Source organism: Ambystoma mexicanum, chromosome 8, assembly GCF_040938575.1.
Source record: "Ambystoma mexicanum isolate Mex_15411 chromosome 8, UKY_AmexF1_1, whole genome shotgun sequence".
Taxonomy (NCBI): domain Eukaryota; kingdom Metazoa; phylum Chordata; class Amphibia; order Caudata; family Ambystomatidae; genus Ambystoma; species Ambystoma mexicanum.
In genome coordinates, this window is record NC_090929.1 from 83,451,230 (window position 1) to 83,475,840 (window position 24,611).

General features: G+C 46.2%; 1 protein-coding gene across 1 annotated transcript in view; it reads left to right on the forward strand.

The window, feature by feature from the left end:
* STKLD1 (serine/threonine kinase like domain containing 1) overlaps positions 1-24,611 on the forward strand; it is a 595,840-nt gene that overhangs the window by 391,526 nt on the left and 179,703 nt on the right. The window contains exon 14 of the mRNA XM_069609351.1: positions 1,920-2,048. Within this exon, the coding sequence (XP_069465452.1) occupies positions 1,920-2,048 (129 nt within the window). The remainder of the gene's footprint in view (positions 1-1,919; positions 2,049-24,611) is intronic.

Here is a 24,611-nt window from a genome sequence, read left to right on the forward strand (position 1 = left end):
CACCATAAAGAGCTCTAAAGAGTTTGAGGAAACGTGGCCCACCGTTACCTTTAACCAAGACATGACGAAGGAAAACCCAACTCATCTTATCGAAAGCCTTTTCAGCATCTCTACTGATAGCTCCATAAGTGTCGCTAGAGTGTCTCTTTTGAGGTAGATAAAATCAAGCAATTCACACAAATTGTCATAACCATTGCTACCATTTATAAACCCTGTCTGGTTTTTATGAACTATTTTAGGAATTGGGCCATTCAGTCTTCTGGCAAATACTTTTGCCAAAAGTTTAACATCAACATTTAAAAGTGAGATAGGTCGATAATTCATACACAGCGAGACATTTTTACCTGGTTTAGGAATAACCGTGATTAGCTGTGTGCATAGATTCAGCAACCGCCTCAGTATGCATAATCTCTATTTATAAATGTACAAGAAAAGGAGCCAGGACCTGACAAAAGGTCTTATAGAATTCTATTGGGAATCCACCAGGCCCAGGGCATTTGCCACTTGCCGAAGTCCCAATAGAGTTTTCGATTTCCTGAACTGTAATTTCTGCATCGAGATCTAACCTATCTTGTTTTCCTAAACTCAGCATATCCATCAAGCAAAGATTTCTATTAACCTCCTCCTGAGACACAAGTCCATCATCATCATATAGAGAAGCGTAATGTTGTCTGAACTCTTCACAAATCTGTTACTTTTTCCTCAAAATATCACCCCCCCATCAACAACAAAGAGTATTTGTCTACTACTCTCCTTATGCTTTAAACCATTCACCAGTAATGCTCCCGACTTCTCATCTCGTTCCCAGAATGCTTGTCTTGAATAAAATAGATATTTCTCTGCCTTCAGGCAAAGTTTGCAGTCTAACACATCTTTAGAATGGGACAGGACCATCATATTTTCTTCACTGTGAATATCACAATAATGTCTCGTAGCTGTCTTGTACGCACGTTCCAACTCGACTATAGCTTTCTCGCTTCTTATATGAAGCCAACCTAATCAAGGATGTGGCTTTTGAAGCATCCCAAACTACTGACAATATGTCAACCGAATTCAGATGATCCGTCAGGAACATAGAGATTTCTCTCACGAACATTGCATTAAAAAGATCTGAGCCCAACTGAGGAGGATCCAGGCGAATAGTGAATCACCTAAAAGTGAATATTTGTGAAATTCCAAAGAGGAAAAGAATTGTAGTTTTTTTGTTTGGTTGCATCAGGCCCTCTGAATGAAGAGACTTTGAGAAGTAAATAGACTTGGGTATAGAAGGTCCTGATGCTAATGATCGAACTGTATCCTCGTGCTAAAGAAGCTAGAGACTGTGCTATGCTTCAGTGAACCGCCTTGGCCAGTGCTAAAAATGTGGGGAAGGGAGGCCAATGGCCAGAACATTATGACATATCATTTTGAACACTTCTTTCTTTTCACAACATTATTCCTGCACTATTTGTATTTAGAGGTAAGGATTGGAAATCGTTTATTTTTTGTATAGGCCCTTTTATTTTGACAAGACACCACTAGGACTACATTATTTATTATTTGATGGTTGTAGCTTGCTCCCATCTGTAGATTTAGGATTAGATAGGTATTTATCATACCCTTGTTGAAGATCATTAAACACCCTTGAGCTGTGGTCACTTGTGTGCGTCTTACTGTTGATACCATGCCATCCTTACATTATACAGAAGGGCACTAATTAGTCCCTGGGAGCCCATTAATGAAAATGGGAAAGGCAAAGAAATGGTCTGCACCGACATCTCTTCTGAGTATGATATTTATTAGCAGTCATGTAAGGTGATGTTTTTCCAGTTAGACTGTGCTTTTAACATTGTTACCTCTTTTAGACAATTGTTCTTGTTTATGGGATGTATGTATACAACTGGGGTACGTTTTGAAGAATACTCTGCTCTGCTTTCCAGGGGCTGCCGTGGAGATACTGGGTAGAGCTGGGGCAGTGTCAGATGTGGTGCAGGTCCTGCGGCGTTTCCAAGCGAGCCGAGACATCTGCCTCTCCTGCTCTGGTGCCCTCTGGAGCCTTGCAGCGAGTGGTGAGTTTTTGTGTCAAAAGGACCGGCTGCATGGATGAGGATGTCAAGCAGGGGAGTTCCTTAGGGAGGAGAAAGGTGCACACACAACACTGATCACCGATATAGTCTATGCTTGAAAAACCTGATCTCATAAGTTCAAGACTCAAATTGCCATTTTTATTAAAGAAAAGAAAGCTCTGATTAGTAAAGTTGTTTCTTAAGAATGTATTTTGACTGCAAATTCTCCGAACAGAATGAAACACATTCTCTCTTATGTATAGGGCCCTATCAAGCAGTCGTAAGGAAGTAAGTCTGTGCATCATTCAGACCTCACAACTATATCACAATGATCCGTACAATCATCCTACAATATATTTCAACAAAAGAGAATAAAACCTTGATTAATTTCAAAGGCAACAAGTGATTTTGATTTCTTAAATCCCTTATTGTAAACATTACGCCTTTTTCTATTCGACATGTGTTTATAGGAAAACATTGGTATTCATTTTTACAAAGCTAATGGGTTTCGGCATAAACATCTGACGCGGCCTTCATAGGGGCCAGACCCCACTATAGTAAAAGAAGAGCCTGGTCTCATCTTGTACATAACCATAATTGACAACAAGGAGAGGCTCAGCTATAAAACACCAAGGCATACTGCAGCAGCAAGGGAAGATTTAGTTTGATCATTAATTGGAGGAAAGGAATACTGCATTCTTCCTCTGAATGAACGCCATTCTCTTATGATGCCTATGTTGTCCTGTGGCACCACGAAGAAGGTACAAAGAAAGCCCAGAAGAATAGCAACCCATCCCTTAGCACAAATCCCTCTTAGGTCCCATGATTTAGAATATGTGACCCAGTAATAGTAGAGAACTACTTACATGTCAGCTGTTTTGAAGTCGAACTAAGTACATCAGTATGACGATAAAAACTGACTTGTACATAATTTTAAACATTCCTCATAAAGAGAAAGAGAAAAGACACAGATGCCAAAAACCGGCAATAATGCGGTGTAACTAGTTCAAATCCTCATCCCAGTAAACCAATATGAAATGATATAAGGACAAGGGCTGCCTCTTCAAGAACGCACCTTTCCATTGTGTTGAAGGGCAGCATTTTTACTTTAGGTGTCTGAACATACATAAGCCCTGGACATTGCCGACCGTAGGCCATCATTGTTGGAATGAAGTAGGAGCAAGGGGCCAGAACGAAAAACGATTGGTTGGCAAACACACGCACACTCATAAGGCTGTGCGAGCATGATGTAGACCATAATCTGTGGTACCAATAGACCCAGCTAGATGCCCCACTGTATAACATGATGTTGAATCTCGCTGCCAGTACCCGCCCCAACTCACCGATGAGGTGAACGCTAGTTTGATCAATTTTTTTACGCAACATTTTTAAGAGTGGGTGCAGGGTTGGGGCATTTTTTTGTGTTCAATATTTTTATTAAGCATTTGTTTAAAATACAAACAGTAGTTGAAACAATTTGCCTAAATTAAAGTACATAAGAAATCGCATTGAGCGATATTAACACAATTGGTTATCCAACCCCGAAATTCATGTAAGGATAAATCAGCGTATCAAGGTTAAAAAAAATACAAGAATTGAAAGTAGTTAATATCAATTTAGAATACATGCATTCGATTCAAAATGATGTGAATTTAAAATTACCAATGAATCAATAAATCCATGCAGCAGGAAACAATACAAACCACAACGACTTAGAGGCACACAGCTTATCTTATTCCAAAATGAATTTCGAGATCTGCTCCTAATGTACACAGCTATTTCTGGTGTTGCAAAGATCCCTACTCCAATTTTAAACACTGTATTTTCCTAATGTTAACATTTTGGTAAAAGATTTGGTCACACTGCAAAAAATGTTTCATTTTAGGGTTAGGGTATATTTTACATTAGAATTTAAGACATTTTCTCGGCAGAGGGCGCTGTACGCTATGCCCTTGAGTCGATGTCCTTTGAGGGTCTCCGTGAAACGTCGACATTAGTACAAATAGCGCGTGCAGCGCCCGTTGGCTTCAGTTCTGTTTTTCCAAAAGCTTTCACTTCAAGTGTTTAACGGCACGCTTCAGTTTTCGTTAAGAAAATGTCATCTTCTTCCACTCCTTCGAGGCCAAGGTCAGGATTTAAGAAATGCTACGAGTGCGGGGCGAATATGTCTATTACTGACCCTCACCATGTCTGTCTGTGCTGTCTGGGCTCAGAACACTGTACCGACGACTGTGGGTCCTGTCAGGCCATGACAGAAAAAGCTTTCAGGGAGCACAGAGGTAACCTGGCGATGGGGAAGGGCGGCTTCGAAGTCTTCTTCGAAGAGGATTGAAAAGTCAGGGGTGTCTAGAGACTCGTCCCGGCACAAAAAGTCAGAGGTCTCGGTCGAGGAGTCGGTCGAGGCAGTCTTCGTCTTCTTCTTCTGATTCCTCTAACGAGGTAATCAGGCGCCCAACTAAATTAGATTCCCCCAGAAAATGGGATGCTTTTAAAAGTGAAATGATGAGTATATTCGAGAATGTGGTCACAACCCCCTCAAAGGAATTACGCGAAGGTCATGCCCCGGTCGCTCCTTCGGATGACTTAGGAAGGTCAAAGACTACCATGTTAAAGCCAAGTGTCAAAACGGCGATTCGTTCTCAGTCCAACGAGAAATCGCAGCGGCTATCATCTCGAGTACAGATTCCTTTTCCGATACCTCCGAAGAAGAGCAAATCATTGACACGCTCGACGAATTTGTCGACTCCATTGGAGTCAAGCCTGTTGACGCAAAAGTGTAAGGCAGCGCCGAGCAAACCGGCGCCATTGTCGACACCATTTTTCGAAGGCATCGTTGACACCATTGTTGCAGCCATTGTCGATGCCTTTGACGGTCACCTCAACTATATCGAGGCGTTTGCACATTCCGGATAAGGTTTACAAATCTACTCCAAATAAAGACCTTTTCAAGTCTATCGCCTCAATTTATGAGGAAGAGCAAGCCATTGAAGAGGATTCCCCTCCCTTTGGGTTGCATTATGGTACTCAAAATGCCCCTGAGGAGATTATTAGGGAGGAATGCAGGATGACTGATCTTTATGATTGCCTCCAGTCGGCTAGTTTTATTGACACTTCGCCAGAGCAGGAATTTGGCAGGTCTGATCCATCTGAACATGCAGATTCTACGTATAGGAACCTCATGAATAGGGTCATTGAATATATGGGCTAGAGCAGGAACTCTCCCGCCTATGAAAAGGACGATATGCCTGATATCCTGAATCAAGGGCCCTCAGAAGCACCCAGTCTTACCTTTTCACGCATCCCTTCAGAGGAAGGTCACAGCAAATTGAGAAACTTCAGAGTCTGGACCTGCTGTGAACGGGAACTTTGCTAGAAAATATAGGCCTTCTAGCATTGATCCAGAGTACCTGTCATGGTCCCTACCCGGGACCCCCACTGGCAAGTCAGCCTGCCAGGTAAGGCTAGGTTACGGGATTCCATTATGGCCTTAAAGGCCTTAAAATCTCAACCGAGACTCTCTTGGAGTCAGTCCTGGCGCCTTTGGCACCAGGCTCATAATCACTATGGAGAACACCTTTACGTTGGGACTATTTTACTTGGAACTACTTTCTTGGGGGCTTCAGTCAACATGGCGGCACTCACATAGCTCAGTTCCCAAGAACTGAGCTATGCGGTATAGTGTTTAGGGTGTGGCTGGCCTGGGACTACTTTATCTGGACTACTTTACCTGAAAACTATTCAAACCACACCCAAACAGCAGAACACGCTTCGCGTTATTCTGTTGTTTGCAGCGTAACACTCACCGTGTCCAGCTGGGTCTCCAGTATTCTTTGATGCCAGCTATTCTTGGAACCGTGTGCCTGCAGAGAGAAAAAGAACATTGTTATTGGAATCTTACCTGTGAGTAGCATCCTGTCTTCAGCCCATCGTCCGCTCCTGATTCTGCTTACCTGGAGACATTCGATCCAGCGAACTCCATCATGGTGGCAACGCATGCTTCCCGCAACGCAGCAAACCTGGAAAGGGGAGAGAGAAGAACAGCATTAGTGAGCGCATACTCAGGGTTCCACACGAACAACGAAAATCACAAGATTCTTACCGGATTAGTCGCCTCTTGTTCAGCATCATTTCGGAACATCACTGCAACCGGCGAAGAGCACCACGGCCTACGAAGGGAGGGGAAGTCACAGGTTAGCATATACAAGGCAAAACAGCGCTGAGCATCGCGCATTACTTACCGGACAGCATCGCGCAAACTGCACCTTCATTTACCGGCTCGTGCTCAGCTCCAACCCGCAACAAAAAACGCCAAAATCTCTTAGCACACCTAAAGAGAAGAAATAAGACATTGATAACAATAAGAGGAAGGAAGGAAAGAACAGGAGAGAATACAAAGACTAAAGCAGCAAGACCTACCTTAAAGACACTCAAAAGGGCTTGCACCAGTGAAGCAACTTGGTCGCTCAGGCCCACACTAGACTATGCACCCCTGCCATGAAGAGCAGGACGGAGAGCACGCCTTCTAAGGAATTAAGGCTCAACTTCCATCAGAGGCACTACCCAGGGATCGGGGAGAGGGTTTGAGGCGCATATCATCCAACCAGGGCTGAGTTGTGTCCCCGTGGATACCAGGTGAGTGTAACAGTACCTGACCAAGCACCCTACACCTGAGAGCTCGGTGGTTCAGGCCGCCACATCGACCAGGCAATCTGCGTATCCTCTATTCCCCCAGATAGAGACGACAAGAGGGTTGATGCCTGGGCTCTTAAGATCTTCAAATCGGGCAATATGGCCTTGAAGTCTGCTAATGTTACCTGTACCGTTTCAAGATTTACTTACACCCTGTGGGACTGTATTAGCATGGCTGCTGAGCACATTCCGGAAGGCGAGGAGAGAGACGGCTTCCTGGCTTTAGTTAAGGATGGAAAGGAGGCAATGGGAGAATGTCTCCAGTCAGCACAGGATACTGATGACAGCATCAGCAGATCCATGGCGTCTAGCACCGCACTACACAGATTTGCGTGGTTGAGGAAGTTGGGGTTTGCACCAGATGTGCAAGCCAGACTACTCAGTATGCCCTTTGATGGCTTCAGGTTGTTCGGCTGCAAGGCCGATGAGAGTCTGGAGAAGTTGCAGACCTCCAAGGTGGCGGCTAAATCACTTAGCGCCTCCATTCTTCAACCTCAACCCTATTCAGGCTCATCTTCCTGGAGGGGTCGTCCTTTTTGTTTCTATTCCGGATTTTGAAAGGGAAGAAGACAGGCTGGACAAAGGGGACAAAAAAGATTCCCTTGTGGTGGACGAGGAAGGGGTGCTAAATCAGCCCCAGCAGTGGCATCTGTCCCCTCTGCCGCTACTGCAGCTGCCTCTAAGCCACTCTGAGGCCTTGATACACAAGACCCCAGTGGGTGGCAGAATCTCACAGCCTCTGAATGAATGGCGGGGCATTAATTCAGATGCTTGGGCTCTGGAAACAGTAGCCCAGTGTTACTGCCTTCCTTTTAAAAAAAGGCCTAAAGATCATCTACCGAGATGCAACTCTGTCAAAATTCCGGATCCGCTCCTTGTGCAGGAAATTTTAACCCTGCCAGAGAAAGGTGGAATAGAACATGTACCTGTAGCGGAGAGGAACAAGGGTTTGTATTCCCCCTATTTTCTCATTCCAAAGAAGGACGGAGGTTTGAGACCCATCTTGGACTTAAGAAACTTGAACAAGTTCCTCAGGAAGGACAAGTTCAAAATGGTGACCCTTTCTCAGATTCTTCAGGCTCTCCAACTCAAATACTGGTTGGTATCATTGGACCTTCAGGATGCTTACTTTCATGTGCCAATCCATCACAAGCACAGAAAGTACCTGAGGTTTGCTGTTGGCGGTTCTCATTATCAGTTTCAAGTTCTGCCATTCTGGCTGACCTCCGCTCTGAGAGTTTTCACCAAACTGATGGCGGTAGTGGCAGCGAGTCTCAGGAGAGGGGTGGATTCATGTCTACCCCTATCTGGACGATTGGTTGATCAGGGTTCGTTCACCCGAACAAGCCCAGGAACGTCTCCAGTATCACCTGCCACTCCCTACAAAGACTGGGCTTCTCCCTCAATTGCAAGAAGTCCCATATGATACCATTCCAAAGACTCCAATTCATCAGAGCAGTCCTGGATACTTCCTCTGGGAAAGCCTCGCCTCCCGAGGTGAGAGCTCAATACATTCTGCAGATGGTAACAAAATTCCAGAATGCCCAGCATCTACCGGCCTTCGATTTTCTGAAGTTGCTCAGTCTCATGCCATCCTGCATTTTTCTGGTGCCAGAGGCCGGTTGAGAATGAGGTCCCTTCAATGGGCTCTCAGGACTCTGTGGTCCCAATTCTCAGGGAATATGTCAGATCATCTGCAAGTTCCGAGCAGGGTTGCTCAGGACCTTCTCTGGTGGGTTTGCAAAGACAATATTCTCAAGGGAGAATCTTTTTGGCAACTATGGCCGGAGATAACAGTAGTGACTGACGCCTCACTCACTGTGTGGGGAGCCCACACCAACAAACTGACAATCAGCAGTCATTGGTCTCCATCGGAGTCCAAACTACACATCAGCCTTTTGGAGCTGAGGGCAACCAGACTAGGGCTGAAGGCCTTACTGCCCTCCGTACGGGGAAAGAATGTCCTGATAATGATGGATAACACAGTGGCCATGTACTACCTCAACAAGAGAGGAGGTGTAGGGTCACTACCACTGTGCAGAGAGGCAACACAGCTCTGGTTCTGGGCAATTCAAGAATGAATCTCTCTGTCAGCAGTTCACCTAGCCGGAGAGCAGAACACGGCGGCGGTCGCTCTGAGAAGGCAGAGCACAGTCTCCCACGAGTGGGAACTAGCTCAGGGAGTCTTTCAAGAGATCTTCACCCTTTGGGGAACCCCTCAAGTGGATCTGTTCGAGACTGAGGTCAATCGGAAGTGCGCACAGTACTGCTCAAGGGAATTTCCTCCAAGAGGAGCTCTAGGGGACGCGTTTGTGGTGTACTGGGAGATTCCACTCCTGTACGCGTTCCCTCCAGTCCCCGTCATTCCTCACGTGATCAGGAGGTTCAGGAAGTTCAGAAAATCCATGATCCTAATTGCCCCGGATTGGGCCAGGAGGACGTGGTACCCAGACCTTCTGGACATGTCCATCTGCCTCCAATATGTCTTCCACAAAGGGGAAGATCGGGTTCTCCACCCAGAGGTCAATACAGTCAGCCTTCACAAATGGTTTCTCAGAGGCTGAGCTGTAAGGATTGGGACCTCCCGGACGACGTAATGGAGATTTTGCTTTCGGCCAGAAGGCCAGCAACCAAATCCTTGTACCGGTCTCATTGGAATAAGTTCAGTAACTGGTGCAAGGATAGGATGTGGATCCATTCCAATGTGGCACACCTACAGTGCTTTCTTTCCTGTTGCATTTAACCAATCTGGGGCTCCAGATTGGAACTATAAAAGGATACCTGGCAGCGCTTTCCATTTGTAAACGCTCCTCTGAAGAGCTCTTATTTAAAAATACCCTTGATTGTGCAATTCCTAAAGGGTCTCACTAACATGTATCCCCAGTCCAATTTCATGTGCCAGTTTGGGACTTAAATCTAGTATTGAAATTTCTCTCATGCATTTCATTCGAGCCATTACATTCATGTCCTCTAAGGCTCCTTACATTGAAAACAGTCCTACCAGTGGCTTTAACATCAGCCCGCAGGGTAAGTGAGTTACAGGCTCTTTCACCATTTTCCACTCAGAGTCAAACCTTATTTCCTACCTAAGGTAGTCTCTGACTTCCATTTGTCGCAGAAGATTACGCTACCAGCTTTTTATCCTCCTCCTCATACAGGTAAAGAGGAAGAGAGACTTCACAGTCTAGACCCAAAAAGGGCTTGAAACATTTATATTTCAAGACTAGCAAAATTTCGACAAGATGACAACTCTTAATTGGGTATACCGGCCTCAAATTGGGCCTGGCAGTAACCAAACAAACTATATCTAGATGGATAATATTAGCAATTGGAGAATGTTACAGACTGGCAGGTAAAGAACCACCAGATGGGCTAAGAGCTCATTGCACTCGGGGCATGGCAACTTCTGCAGCTCTGCAAAGGGGTGTCCCAGTACATGACATCTGTGCAGCGGCCACCTCGTCGTCCATTCACAAATTTCTCAAACATTACTGTTTAGACTCGTCCTCTTCTGAAGCAGGACTTTTTGCAAAGGCCGTTCTTCATTCTGTCCATTACTCAATTAATTGATACTCCCTCCTCCAAATTGTCACTGCTTTGGGAGCCTATCAAAGATGAGGAATACGTGGGAGGACATAATCCATTCGAAGAACAAGTTACTTACCCCTGGTAACGTTCTTTCGACTGGATGTTCCTCCCACGTATTCCTCATTGCCCCTCCCAGCCTACCCCGCTGTACAATTTATGTATTTTACACTCTGCGCTTTCTGAGAGCTTGCGGTCTTGAGGTATGCCTGGTTAATTCCTTGAAAAAATAATATCTGAAAAACAGAACTGAAGCCAACAGGCGCTGCATGTGCTATTTGTACTAATGATGATGTTGTTGTTCGACGGAGACCCCCGAAGGACATCGACTTGAGGGCCTCCCATACAGCGCCCTCTGCCGAGAATTTTATTTTCCGAAGCAGCAAAGCTGGCGATATGAAATATCAAAGATGAGGAATACGTGGGAGGAACATCCAGTCGAAAGAACGTTCCCAGGGGTAAGTAACTTGTTCTTCTCAGGGGCCTCACATGAGGGAACACTGGTGGACAGGGTGAACAGCACATATACATGTATGCCACGCAGTGGCAAGAAGCACAAGAGACGTTATTGGGAGATAACCTTCTTTATTCTCCACGGCAGCGAACTGTCTGCTGCGCTGGCTTTCCCGTGCGCATGCGTACACTTCTCCGCACCCTATTGGTTCTCTGAGCTTCCTGGCTCCATTAACCGTCTCCTCTCCGGAACACTACATCTCCCTCTTCGGACCAAAGAACAAAGTCACTCACAGTTCTGTCCCTTTACATCACCTTGATTAGGCATACTGGTCTCCTGATGCATCGAGTCCACCGGGCCACTCGATCCTCCTGCTCTCCCTCCATCTCTCCTTTCGGGGCTCACCAGACGTCCCAGCAGCATCGTTTTCTTCACTTTCTTCCTGGTCTTCTTCTCTGTACAGCTTAAAGTGAAAGACATTTCGCGTGACCACTCTTCTGGGAGAGCGAGCAGTTACCATTGTCCAAGTCACATGGGAGATCGTCAGGTGTTCAGGATCAAACTTTGATTCTGCTTTCTTGTCTTCTGCACACAAGTGCTTTGTCCCTCACTTGCAAGTCAGAATTCTTGGATCGCCTCCTGTTATTGGCGTAATCCTTCATGCCCTGCTCCCTGCAGGCGTCAGAGCCTCTAATCTGTTCTATGTCCTCTCTCGAGCCACTTGCTAGGTGAGGTAGTCTGGTCCTTATCCATCGGCCAAACAGCAGTTCTGAGGAATATTTTCCGGGCGTGCCGTGAAGTGATTTTCTGTAGTCCCTCAGCATGTTGCACACCGCCTGGTTGAGAGACATTGGCCGCAGCTCATTTTGTTGGAGAACCCTCTTGAGGCTGCTGATAATTTTCTCCACCATGCCGTTGGCCTGGGGCCATAGTGGAGTAACTTTTCTGTGGTGGATGCCCATGTACTGCATGAACATTGCGAACTCCAGTCTGCTGAAGGGTGGACCATTGTCCGACTTTAGACCTCTGGGATTGCCCATGCTGAGAATATGCTGTCCACTGCTGGTTGCGGTGGACGAGAGCATGTGCACCAATGGGAAACGAGAATGTTCGTCTATGATGACGAGCCAGTATTTGTTGTTGCCGAAAGGGCCAAAGAAGTCAATTGCGAGGTGGCTCCATGGGCGCTCTGGCATTTCAGACTTTAGTAAGGGTTCTAGATTTTTGGTTCTGGAGGTGCTCTGGCACAGGTGGCATGCATTGACTGTGCGCTCTACCATCTGGTCTATTCCTGGGAACCACATGGTGTCCCTTACTTGTCTCTTCGTGGATACCACCCAGTGATTACCTTCATGGGCTAGATCCACAACTTGTCGCAGGTCTGTGTGGATTACTATTGGGTGTCCTCACATGATGAGTCCTTCTGCTGATACTGCCAATTCCTCTGCCAATTCCGCTCAGCTGTGTAGCAGCCTTCCCCTCGGATGCTTGTAAGGTCAGTGTCTCCCCATCTTCTGGATTTGATAAGTTCTTGCACTCTCGTTAGCATGTTGTCATGCCTGGTGTGCTCCAAGATGATCTCTGGCATGACTGCATTTGGGGGGACCTGATGGTGAGAAAATTGACGTATTCATCCGTAATGGATTCAATGGAGGATGGGTCTGTTAAGCGGTGTCGAGACATGAAACCTGCAGGGTTATACTCCTTTCCGGGCTTGTGAACAATTATAAAGTTGAAGTCCTGTAAGCGCAGGCCCCACCGCTTTATACAAGGGGGCATCTTGCAGTGGGAACTCCCATAAATGGTCACCAGGGCCTGATGATCTGTTACAATTGTAAATGTTTTCCCTAGAAGGAACATCTGAAAGTGTTGGAAGGCCCATACGATGGCAAGCCTTTCCTTCTCAGGCTGCGAATATCTTGATTCCACCTCAGACAAGCTCTTGCTAGCGTACGCTATCATGGTCCTGGGGGATTCTCATCCTGGTTGATGCTGTGCTTGAATTGCCCTGCGCTATTCAAAGTCAGACCAGCCTCTACTAGAGCTGTGCAGACTTGTTGGAGAGCTTGATCATGTTGTGCCGTGGTTGCCCTGAAGACTAGAATGTCGTCACTGTAGTTGAAACAGTTATTCACATGGTGGATTACCCTTCTCACGTTCTCCTGGAATATTTCCGCCGCTGAGCAGATGCCAAAGCTAAGTCTCTTATATCGAAAGAGTCCAATTAGCAGGGCGAAAGTGGTGATATATCGAGACTGTTTGTCTATTTAGATCTGGTGATATCCTTTATTCAGATTGAGTTTTGAGAAAGCTCTTGCTCCGTTGAGTAGGCCAATCATATCATCCAGATGCATCCCAGGTGTCTTTCGCATCCAATGGCCTTGTTAGCTTGGCGCATATCCACATATCTTTTCAAGTGACCCTCTTTTCGGCCATGCCACAATGGGAGATACCCATGGAGTGGTGCCATCTGCAGGTTCTATTATGTCTTCTGCCAGTAGGGTTTGTATCTCCTTCTCTACAAGCGGCTGCAGATTAATTGGTATCTTTCTCGCGGTTGAGCTACCGGTGGTATAGATTTGTCGATGTAGAGTGTCACAAGGTCTCTTTTAAGGCATTCCATTCCCTCGAATAGAGTCGGGAACATTTGCATGACTGAGAGCCTCTGTTGCATGGTGTAGGTTACTGCAGCAATTCTCATTTCGAGGGCAGTGTGGCAGCCCGGTAAGTTGTTTCCAGGGACTTCCCCTTGTAGCATGTGAAATTCGGTCTGTGCAAGCTTTTCTTTGTATTGTAGGGTTGTGAAGGATTTTCTGTGATTTCGCACAGCTCCTCTTGCAGCCCACTGGAACACCTTCAGATTGGATGGTTGTAGTTGTGGGGAGACGTCATCTTGCGGTACTCTGACACACACATGATGCTTAGGGTGGCACCTTTGTCACTGAGAAACTTGGCTGGGTGATTTCCCACTAGCAGACTGATATCACCATTCGTCAGAATCGTGGTCCCTTTCATCATGTACACGTAGTCATGCTGGTTAGCCTCCTAAGGGAGTGACGGCGATGAGGACCTTCTGGTAACTTGCCTGACATGTCTGACAAGGCCCCGCCTTGCACCTGCATCTCTTCTTGGGCCGAACCCACGTGGGCCTGATTCTGGTTTGGAGAATGGGGGAGCATAGCCTGGTGATCGTCCTGGACGGGAGTTGCACACGATTGCTAGGTGGTTTCTCTGCTGCACTTGGTGCATGCTTGTCCAAATGCAGGGCATCTGATGCCTTCCACGCGAGGAAAGGGGAGGCCGCATCAGTAACATCTCCCAGATGATGTAGGCCGCTTGGGTAGCTGCCCACTCATCTGACGTCCTTGAGTCGCTGCCGCAACTTGGCATATTTGTTCTCTTCCAGGGGTCTTGGCAGTTTCAATTTGAGAGGCTTCAGTGTCCCCTCTGGGCTCCGTCCTAGCCATTTGCAGTATAGTGGCGAGTGGGAGCGGCTCCCGGAGCAGCTTCTTCCTGAATGCCAAGCGGAGGCATCCTCTTATTATTTGTAGCCTAATGGCCTCTACATTCATAAATTTGCGAAATTCGCAGTGCGCCACCAACTTGCAAAGGCATCCATGGAATCGCCAGTAATGTGGGAAGTCATGTTGAAGGTGTGCCTCTCATGGTCAATGTTGCTTTGGGGGTCGAAGTATGCGCTTAGCGCTTCTCTGAGGCCTGCATATGTTTTAACATCATCTGGCGGGAATGTGGGAATTAGCTCTTCCATCCTGTCCCCCACCAGGTTCACTAGCAGCCTCCTAGCGAATTTGTCAGGCACATTTTCATAGTGGGCGTGTAGGTAGTTCTCAAACGTTCTTATCCACCTTTCCCATCGTGGCCCTGGGGCTTGCTGATCTCCCATGTCAAATGGCCCTGGCCGACGAAATGCTGCAGCGCTGCGCGCATCTTCTTCTGCTAGCTCACCTTCTGACATCTCGTGGTGGGTGAATTCCGTCACACTCGGGGCAAGTGGTGTACTGCTGGGCTTCTGTCACTCCCTCAGCTTGATAGGGCACTGCTTGTGGGAATGGTAGTGCTTATTGGGAGACAGATCCCACCTTCGCTGCCATTGTCTGCTTCTCAGGGGCTTCACATGAGGGAACACTGGTAGACAGGGTGAACAGCGCATATACATGTATGCCACATAGAGGCATGAAGCAGAGAATCCGTTTTAGGGAGATAACCTTCTTTATTCTCCGCGGCAGCGAACTGCCTGCTGCGCAGGCTATCCCGTGCACATGCACGGCACTTCCACACATCCCATTGGTTGTCGGAGCTTCCTGGCTCCATTAATCGTGTCCTCTCCAGGAAACTACAAGAGTGACCCCCCACGTACTGAAGTTGTTTTCTCTGGATGCCACCAAGGGTGTCCTGAAACACAAACAGAGCCACAGATTGTATTCCTCGTGCTTCCTGATCCCCAAAACATTGGCGGAATAAGACCCATTCTTGACTTATCATTTCTATACATCTTCCTCCTGTTTGGAACCTTTCATATTTTCAAAATTCTACACATCTTGGAATCTCTGCAAAATAATATTGGTTAGCATCTCAAATTTCACGATGCCTACTTCCACATTGCCATCAGAAAAGGGCATCCAAAGTTCTTGAGATACACAATGCAAGACCACTATTAGCAGTATACATGTCTTGCCTTGGCCTGACAACACCCCAGGGGTTTTCACCATGGACCTCATGGTGGTGGCAGCCCTCCTCAGGCTGCAGAGGTTTTACTTGTATCTGTATCTGGGCAATTGAATTTTCAGAGCCCCTTCCAGAACCCTGCTTCTGCAGCACATTCAGGAAGTGTTCGATACTCTATTCAGGCTTGGGTTTTTAGTCAATTGGTCTCATTTTTCTCTCATACAGAGGTTTCAGTTCCTCAGGATAATCCCCAACACCTCACTGAGGTTTCAATTTCCTCCCCTGTAGAGGACTGTCACCAACAAGGAAACCATCAGTGTATTTTAGTCTAGGACCTTGATTCAGGTGATCAGGGTTCAAAAGTTCATAGGCCGCATGGCCTTTTACATTCATTGTGGTGCCTTTCACATGGCTCAGGATGCAGGAACTCCAGTTTCAACTGTCCATTCAGTGGCACCAGCACTGGAGCTCCCATCACAAGCTTGTTGAGGTCTTTCCACAGTTGCTTCAGGCTTGGAGTACCTTTTCTGAGTCCTTCTCAATAGATTCCTGTCAGCCAATGCTTTGGACCTTGTTGGGGTTGAGGGTAGGGAGTGCTTACTGAAGTGCCCTCCAGGTACACACCCTTTGGGCCCACAGGGAAGGATAGAGCCCATAAGCTAAGGCCTTTCTTCTTGCCATGAATGCCTGTCTTCTTGTTTTCTTGGGGAAAGTGGTCCAAAGACAGACACCACACCTATATGTGAAGAAGTGGAGGGACCTGGTCTTGCCCACTGTGGCTTGTGGCAGTTCAGCTTTAGCTTTAGGCTCGGGAAAACTGCAGTCTGCCTTTGACGGTGTAACTTCAGGGTATCATCAACAACAAGGCGGACAGGCTCAGTCATCCCCTTCACTCCCTTTGCGATTGTGAACTCCAACAAGATGTAATGAAAAACATTCTTCTGCTGTTTCGTGTAGACTTGATTGCTGCGAGGCACAGTAAGAATTGTTAGTCGTATGCATCGTGGAAGGGAAAGGGTCATCATTGCTTAGGGGGTGGAGGGGATTGGCCTGGCTAGTTACTCTACTCTTTCCCTCCAATGCATTTCATCCACAGAGTGCATCAGAAATGTGGGCTCAGCACAACTCTAATTTTGATCGCACCATATGGTCCTCGTCCATTTTGCTACTCTGGATCTTCTACTATCGAACCTATCAGAAATGCTCTTGGCGCCTGAAGAAACTAAGGAAACATTCCTCTCAGCATATTGCACAAACTCCAGTACATGAAAACATCAATTGGAGATTGCCCACCCAAAGTACTCAATTGCTGCATTGTCAAAAAGCATCCCTCTAGGAATAAGTCTCCAAATGAGTTTAATTGCAGTCTCTGCATCAGCTCAATGAAATGCCCCTCTTCCGTCAGGGGATCCGCCCATATATGGCTAATCGGTAGCAGAAATGAATACAAACTTTTATAATCCAGCCCCTGATGCATACACTTTCCTGCATTGTTTTCTGCGTTTCCGCGGCGCATCTCTGAAATTATTGAGGTTCAGCGCAATGGGGTAGCAAAAGCTCTCACAAGATTTACAAGCGGGTGGATTACCGCATCAACATTTCAGAATGACAGATTTTGGGCTTGAGCTACCAGATGGTATATTCTATAAATCCGGAACTCCCTGAACCCTCTTTTCTAATGGTGTTGTCAGTATTTCCCACCTTGCCCTAGCACTATTTCCAGCCCCAATAAATTGTGTACAAAGGTGTTGGAACTTACCGAAGAATGAAGGTGGCAGAATTCTAGGCATGTCGTTGAACAGATAAAGAAACGTAGATAGCACTACCATTTTCAATAAAGGAATACTACCCATTTGGGACAACAGATGGCTCCACTAATCCATTGCACATTTAACCTGTATCAAAGCTGAATTGTTGTTCAGTTTGAGAAGAAAGTACTGTTTCTAGTTACCGTAATGCCAAAATATTAAATATGACCCTGCCTCCATGAAAAGTCAGAGACCAGCCCAGGGAAAATTTCCCAGTATTTGGGGGAAACAGTTTGGATTTTGTCCAGTTTATGTTAGCGAGAGTAATCGCCAAACTCTTTAATGTTGCGCATTATCGCATTCAGGTTCTTATCTGGAATTTCCATGAATAGCATAACATCGACCTCGCATAATGAAATGATTCACCTATGAATATACAGTTGCAACCCCTGTTCTGAGTGCTTAGATCTAATACAGTCAGCATTTGGTTCAATCACTGCTGTAAAGAGAAGTGGTTACTCAGACATCCCTATTGAGCCCCATGCTCCAACTCAAATGACGGGGAAATGCTGCTGTTCATACACACTCGTGCCAAGGGGAAGAGTATAAAAGCTCCACCACTGATTAAAAAAAAAAAACGACTCTGTCACATCCTCCTCAGAATGGCATATAGAAGAGGACATTTAATAGAGTCAAATGCCTTTTTGATATCTAACATATCTGCCACAACAGGATGGTTCGAGTTGGTAGATGAGACAAAGTAATCTTCCAAGGTTATTGGAGGTAAATTGGTTGGGATTAAATCCTGCCTGGTCCTGTCTGGAAATAAAGGGAAGTATTGGCACAAGTCTATTAGCCAGCACTCTGGCAAAAGTTTTAATGTCCACATTGATTAGGAATATGGAGTGGTAAAATGTGCACAGTTCCGGTGTCTTCTCCATTTTACAGGCCAGTAATCAAAGCCTCCCTGATCGGAACTGGGAGAGTCCTTTTATCCAAAGTTTCAATGTCCATGGCCATAAACTGGGGTACTAGAAGCTCTGAAAAAGGCTTGTACAACTCTTGCAGGGTTCCATCTGAACCTGGAGATTTTACACCCAGAAGGTTGAGTATAGCCTTTTTGACTTCTGCTTCCCAGATCGGTGCATACAAAATGTGCCGTTCGGTCTCGTCTAGCCAAAAAAGGCCAACCTTATCCAGAAAAGCATCAATACCCTCAGTGAATTTGCTCAGCATGGACTTCTAAAGGTTCCAGTAGAAGCCATAAAATGTATTATTAATGTCTTAATCTTTCCTACTATGTTATCCATCAAGCAATCTTACAGCATCTATAAGACCACTATCCCTAGTTCCAAACACCATCCAGGCTCAAGTTCTGCTAGACCTTAATCCTTCCCCATACTCCCTACACTGAACCTCTCGGAGTACAAATGTAATCTCTTTTTAGGAATTCTCTGCTCTGATCTAAGCCAGCAGGCGAACATCCTGGGATACCTGATAGGGCCTCTCAAATTCTTTAACTGCCACCCACTCATAGGCAAAGTGTAATCACTTTAAATTTCCCAAAACGACAGCCAGAGAGTAAACTGAACCCACAATCTTCTAAAAGAAACTCTTTAATTTCCTTCTGAACCAAGTCGTTAAATGCTCCATCAGGCCGAATTGGGTTTAAACATCCATCCCTTGTCCAGACTGTACTTCCCAGGGATTTTAAAAAGGCAAACGAATGGGGAATTATCTGACAGTGTGTGGGGGGATTATCAGAGCGACCAGACCATTTTAACATCCCCTGGGAGACCAAGATCATATCAATCCCGAGGCTACCCCATGAACATATGAAAAGAGTCTATACTCCTGAGTCGGTTGTTCTTCTCTCCACACATCCCAAAGATCATGTTTCCAAGGCCTGTAAGTGGGTTGACGCAACAAATTCTGGACCCATGAAAGGCATCCGATTCATAAAACACATTTACCTTTACTATGACCAAAGTAAAAAATAAAATACAAACACCAGCCCCACTTCCTCCTCCCCCAACCAGACCGGTGTACCAGAACCCACCCATTTCACATAGACCCATAAAATGAAGCCCCCAACAGATGAAACACATGGAACACACTCAGGGGCTACCAGTGTGCCGCAAGAACAACCGGTCACCTGAAGGAATATTTAAAATGCAAACCTGCAGACATAATAAAATATTAGGTCTCATGAAGGAGCCAGTAACCTTTGTGCAAATAATTAGCTAAACATACTAATGCTAGATCTCTGGCTTTGCAATTCTTCTAATTGTCCCCCCCAAAGCATAGCATTTTCAGTCATTGCCTTCGTTTTCAGAATTGCCAACATCAGCTAGCCTTACCCCTCCCCCCCCCCTTAGGGGAGATTTTACCCAATCCCATTAGAAAATCTTTTGCCTGAGTCGTCGGGGTGGTGAAAAAGGGAGGGTTACCACCCTGGATAAATTACCCTGAGCTTCGCTGGATACAACATGGGGTACTGAAGTTACATCTTATGTAATTGTACCTTCAGCCTCGCAAAGGACTTTCAAGCAGATTGGACTGTTAGTGAACTCTGGAAAAATTGATATGGTTGTGTCCTGATATCTAAGTGCGCCCCTCTCGCATGTTTCATGCAGGATATTGTCTCTGTTACAGTGGTTTCGGAGCCTTGCGATAATTGCCGTGGCAAGGGCACCAGGCACCAGTCTTGGCTCTAGCTCCTGATGTACTCGCTCCGTAATAAAAACTGGAAAGGAGTCCCTACCAAAGATGTTCCACAACTTTTTTTTCAACAGGTCATTCCACATTTGGCACGACCAAGGATGCTGATTATTCCTTCTAGAACATCCTTCCATTCTTCTTAGCTTACTTTAAAAGGGAATTTAATCTCAGCACATGCTAGTGTACATGGCATGTGCGTCTTCCACTGATGAGATGCATTGTTCAGCCTCATCCAGGCGCTGTCCAGGCTGATCAAGTTTAGCCTGCATATTGTCCATTTACATGACAAAGAATCTATTTTACAGCCCAGATGATCAACGTTACCTCTGGGTCCATGCTTGCAGAAGATTCCCCATGCTTACTAGTATTGTGATCCCGGGAGTGTGGCCCTGTATGCCTCTTGATATTGGATCCAAAGGACAACTTCTGCTGTTTTTGGATTTATCCATCCTCAGAAATTGAGATTTCCAGATAGTGCACTATAATCACTTTAGTTGCAGATGATGATACCTTGCTTCAATACTTCCTGACCATATGCCAAGGCCAATACACATCCTTTTGTTTCAGTAGACCACGCTCCACCAATTAAACTATCATGTTGTAGGCCCATTAGTCTTGTTAATGTTGATAATAAGATTCTGGCGAAAATGCTGGCTTGCAGGTTGGAGCGTCTGCTTCCGTCCGTGATACATGTGGATCAATCTGGTTTTGTGAAGGGTAGGAAGACCTCCAGTAACATTAGGAAGATTTTGAGTATTGTATCGAAAGCGAGTGGTCAGGAGGGGGATAGTGCTGTTTTGTCATTGGACGCGGAGAAAGCGTTATATAGAGTGAATTGGGAATTCCTCTACGCAGTGTTGGGCAAGATGGGTTTTGGTATGATGTTTATTTCATGGATCAAGTTGCTATATAGTGAGCCAACTGCGGAGGTGGTCACCAATGGTATGAGGTCGGGGAGGATTAAAATGGAGAGAGGTACAAGGCAGGGGTGCCCTCTGTCACCTCTTCTGTTTGTGTTGGCTTTGGAACCACTGGCCGAGTTTATCAGGAGGGTGGAGGACGTGGTTGGTCATTCGTGCTGGGGGATAGCGCAGAAGATTTGGCTGTTTGCGGATGACATGCTGTTAGTCCTTAGTGATCTTAAGAAATCTATACCGGCATTGATGGATGTTGTGGCAGAGTTTCATCATTGTTCTGGCTACCAAATTAATTGGATGAAATCAGAGATTATGCCTTTGACACATTCAGTTGATAGGAGGTTTGTGGTGCACTTGGGCTTCAGGTGGTGTCCAGATAAATTGCTGTACTTGGGGGTTTGGCTTACTCCAGAGATAGGGGACATGATTAAGGAAAATGCGCGGGTCATGTGTAGTGGTTTGGGGAAGGGCCTTGAGAGATGGAGTCTTTTGCATCTTTCTTTGTGGGGTAAGGTGAATGCCTTAAAGATGATATCTACCCCGAGAATTACTTATGTTTTGAGTATGGTCCCTTTGATGTTCCCTGAGACTTTTTGGAGAGAGTTGGACAGGATGCTGCAGGAGTTCTTGTGGGATAGAAAGCCCCCTAGGTTGAAGTTGTGGAAGTTACAATTGCCATTGCATAGGGGTGGTCTTGGGGTGCCGAATTTCAGGGCATACCACCTGGCTTTCTTTTCAGAATTTTTGGTTCCATTTGTGGAGGACTTGCAAGATGTCTGGGTAGAGGCTGAAACCAGTTTCCATGGGCTCTTACTCCAAGAGCTGTGTTGACTTCGGTCTCTAGACAGAGTTGTGGGCATGATTTGCTGATGGATAACATGAGGAGCGCCTGGAAGGGCTTGTGTCGTTATTTGAAGGTGGACGCTTTGAGGGAGCCCGGTGCCTCGGTGTGGCTAAATCCTGCTATCAAAATAGATGGCAAGGTGGTCTTTTGGGCAGATTGGTTTCTGGGTGGGGTGAGGTGGGTTGCTGATCTGTTTACAAATGGTCGTTGGATGAATGCATGGGAATTGCAGCAACAATATGGTATTGAAAACTTTAGACCCTCTGATTTTGTGAAGCTTAAACGTGCGATTGGAGTTGTGGATTTGGAGAGGAAAATTGCATTGGATCTGTGTGCAAGGAATTTGGTGGGTTCGGGTGGGGGACTGGCCAGTCGCCTGTATAAAGCATTTGTGTCGTGTTATCAGGGGAATGATTCTTTAAGAGAGGAATGGGGCAGGAGAATCGGATTGGATATCACAGAGGGCTTATGACAAAACATGTGTGTGAATGTGAAGTTGTGCTCGCTGGGACTCACGGAGGTTAAGCCCGTTGGAGTGAAGGGCGCATTAGCACGTTGTTTTATGCTGCCTGGTGCCATTGCAGCTCCTCCCGAGCTTGTTTGAAATTGACCTGAGCCATCACACTTTCCTTGCGGAGACGCGCCGATTCGCGTAAGACTACAGCTGGAGCTGTAGCAGTTGAGGAGAGCGTCCCTAACAACCCACGTCATCAAGCCACGCCCTCCCGGAAGTAGGCTAAAAGGCTGACCTGAGCGCCCTTGTGGCGTTAAGCCCGTTGGAGTGAAGGGCGCATTAGCACGTTGTTTTATGCTGCCTGGTGCCATTGCAGCTCCTCCCGAGCTTGTTTGAAATTGACCTGAGCCATCACACTTTCCTTGCGGAGACGCGCCGATTCGCGTAAGACTACAGCTGGAGCTGTAGCAGTTGAGGAGAGCGTCCCTAACAACCCACGTCATCAAGCCACGCCCTCCCGGAAGTAGGCTAAAAGGCTGACCTGAGCGCCCTTGTGGCGTTAAGCCCGTTGGAGTGAAGGGCGCATTAGCACGTTGTTTTATGCTGCCTGGTGCCATTGCAGCTCCTCCCGAGCTTGTTTGAAATTGATCTGAGCCATCACACTTTCCTTGCGGAGACGCGCCGATTCGCGTAAGACTACAGCTGGAGCTGTAGCAGTTGAGGAGAGCGTCCCTAACAACCCACGTCATCAAGCCACGCCCTCCCGGAAGTAGGCTAAAAGGCTGACCTGAGCGCCCTTGTGGCGTTAAGCCCGTTGGAGTGAAGGGCGCATTAGCACGTTGTTTTATGCTGCCTGGTGCCATTGCAGCTCCTCCCGAGCTTGTTTGAAATTGACCTGAGCCATCACACTTTCCTTGCGGAGACGCGCCGATTCGCGTAAGACTACAGCTGGAGCTGTAGCAGTTGAGGAGAGCGTCCCTAACAACCCACGTCATCAAGCCACGCCCTCCCGGAAGTAGGCTAAAAGGCTGACCTGAGCGCCCTTGTGGCGTTAAGCCCGTTGGAGTGAAGGGCGCATTAGAACGCTGTTTTATGCTGTTTGGCTGCTGGTATGCGGTAAGCAACTTGATCTGCCCTGGAGTCTGCCCTGGTGGGAGGAAGTTGGTGACTGCCCGGATCGCTATCATCCCTGATTGAACAGTGAGCTAACTTAGCTAGGGCCCTTATGAGATAACGCAGGGCTGTAAAAGTAACTCCCTGTGTTATTCTCTAGGTAACTGTGTAAACGGATATTTCATATGTGCCCTGGTAATTCATATTAGAGATTGTTACTACCACTGTGAAGACGATTGTGATTGGACGAGAGCTGCCAACTTAGATCAAATATTGAGCGGTTTTGTTTATTTGCCGATTATCAATAACTTGATAACTGTTGGAATGAAAGGAATCACATACACTCTGACGTCTGGGATGCCTGCTAACATTGTCGTTACAAGAGCCTCTGTAAATCTTAAGGCTGTAACTCCCAAATCCTCTCCGACCATCGCCCTTAAAAAAAAACTAGGAGGCATGCCTACCACGTTACCAGAGCAAAGGAATCGTAGTGGTGATATAAGAGGGTTCTGTTCACTCAGAGATGATTTGGAGCAACCTTCCCCTATGTGTATTGACACTCGATCTGAGTGGTCTACTAAAACGGAACCCGAAACTTATAAATCTCAACGCTTCTATTTCAGACACTATTATTGCTGAGGAGATATGCATAACCCAACAAGAGTCTAATGGAACAGTGGAATGTCCCCTGATTGATTTAACCACACAAAACCCCAGTGTTCTGTGCCATTTGGAGTCGCAGCCTCACACAATGGGGGTTGGTTGTGGCAACGCGAACGAAGAGGCGCAGGAAGTTATTGAAAGTCCCATTGGGTCAAATAGACCTAATATAGATGATTCCAACAGCAATGAAGAGGGAACTTGTATGGAGAGGTCTGAATCCCCCATTGTTAATGACAGAACTAAAGGAAATGATGGTAGTCTCTATGGTTCGCCGTGTCTTTTCGATCAACATACACAGTGTCCAAGAGATCTGACGTCATCCTTTGTGTACCCAACTCCACGTGCCCCTTACAAGAAAGTAAATATGAACTCGGGGAAAATAGAAGACACTAATGCCAGACAAAACAACAATGTCTCGCTGGTCGAAATAACACTGAATGCCATAAATGTATCGATCATGTCTTTATTTAAATTATTTGAGACCCTAGACATAAAATTAAATCGGCAGGCTGAACAACTAGAAGTGATCACCAAGAAATTAGACAAAATGTCTAGCTACATAGATAAGGGTGCTCAGGAAATATGCAAGATTTCCAAAGATGAGAGAATGTGTGAATGTATGCCAGTGACACCTGAGATAACTGGGAATGACAAATCTGCCAATGTAATAATGGCCTTGCCCTTATTTGATG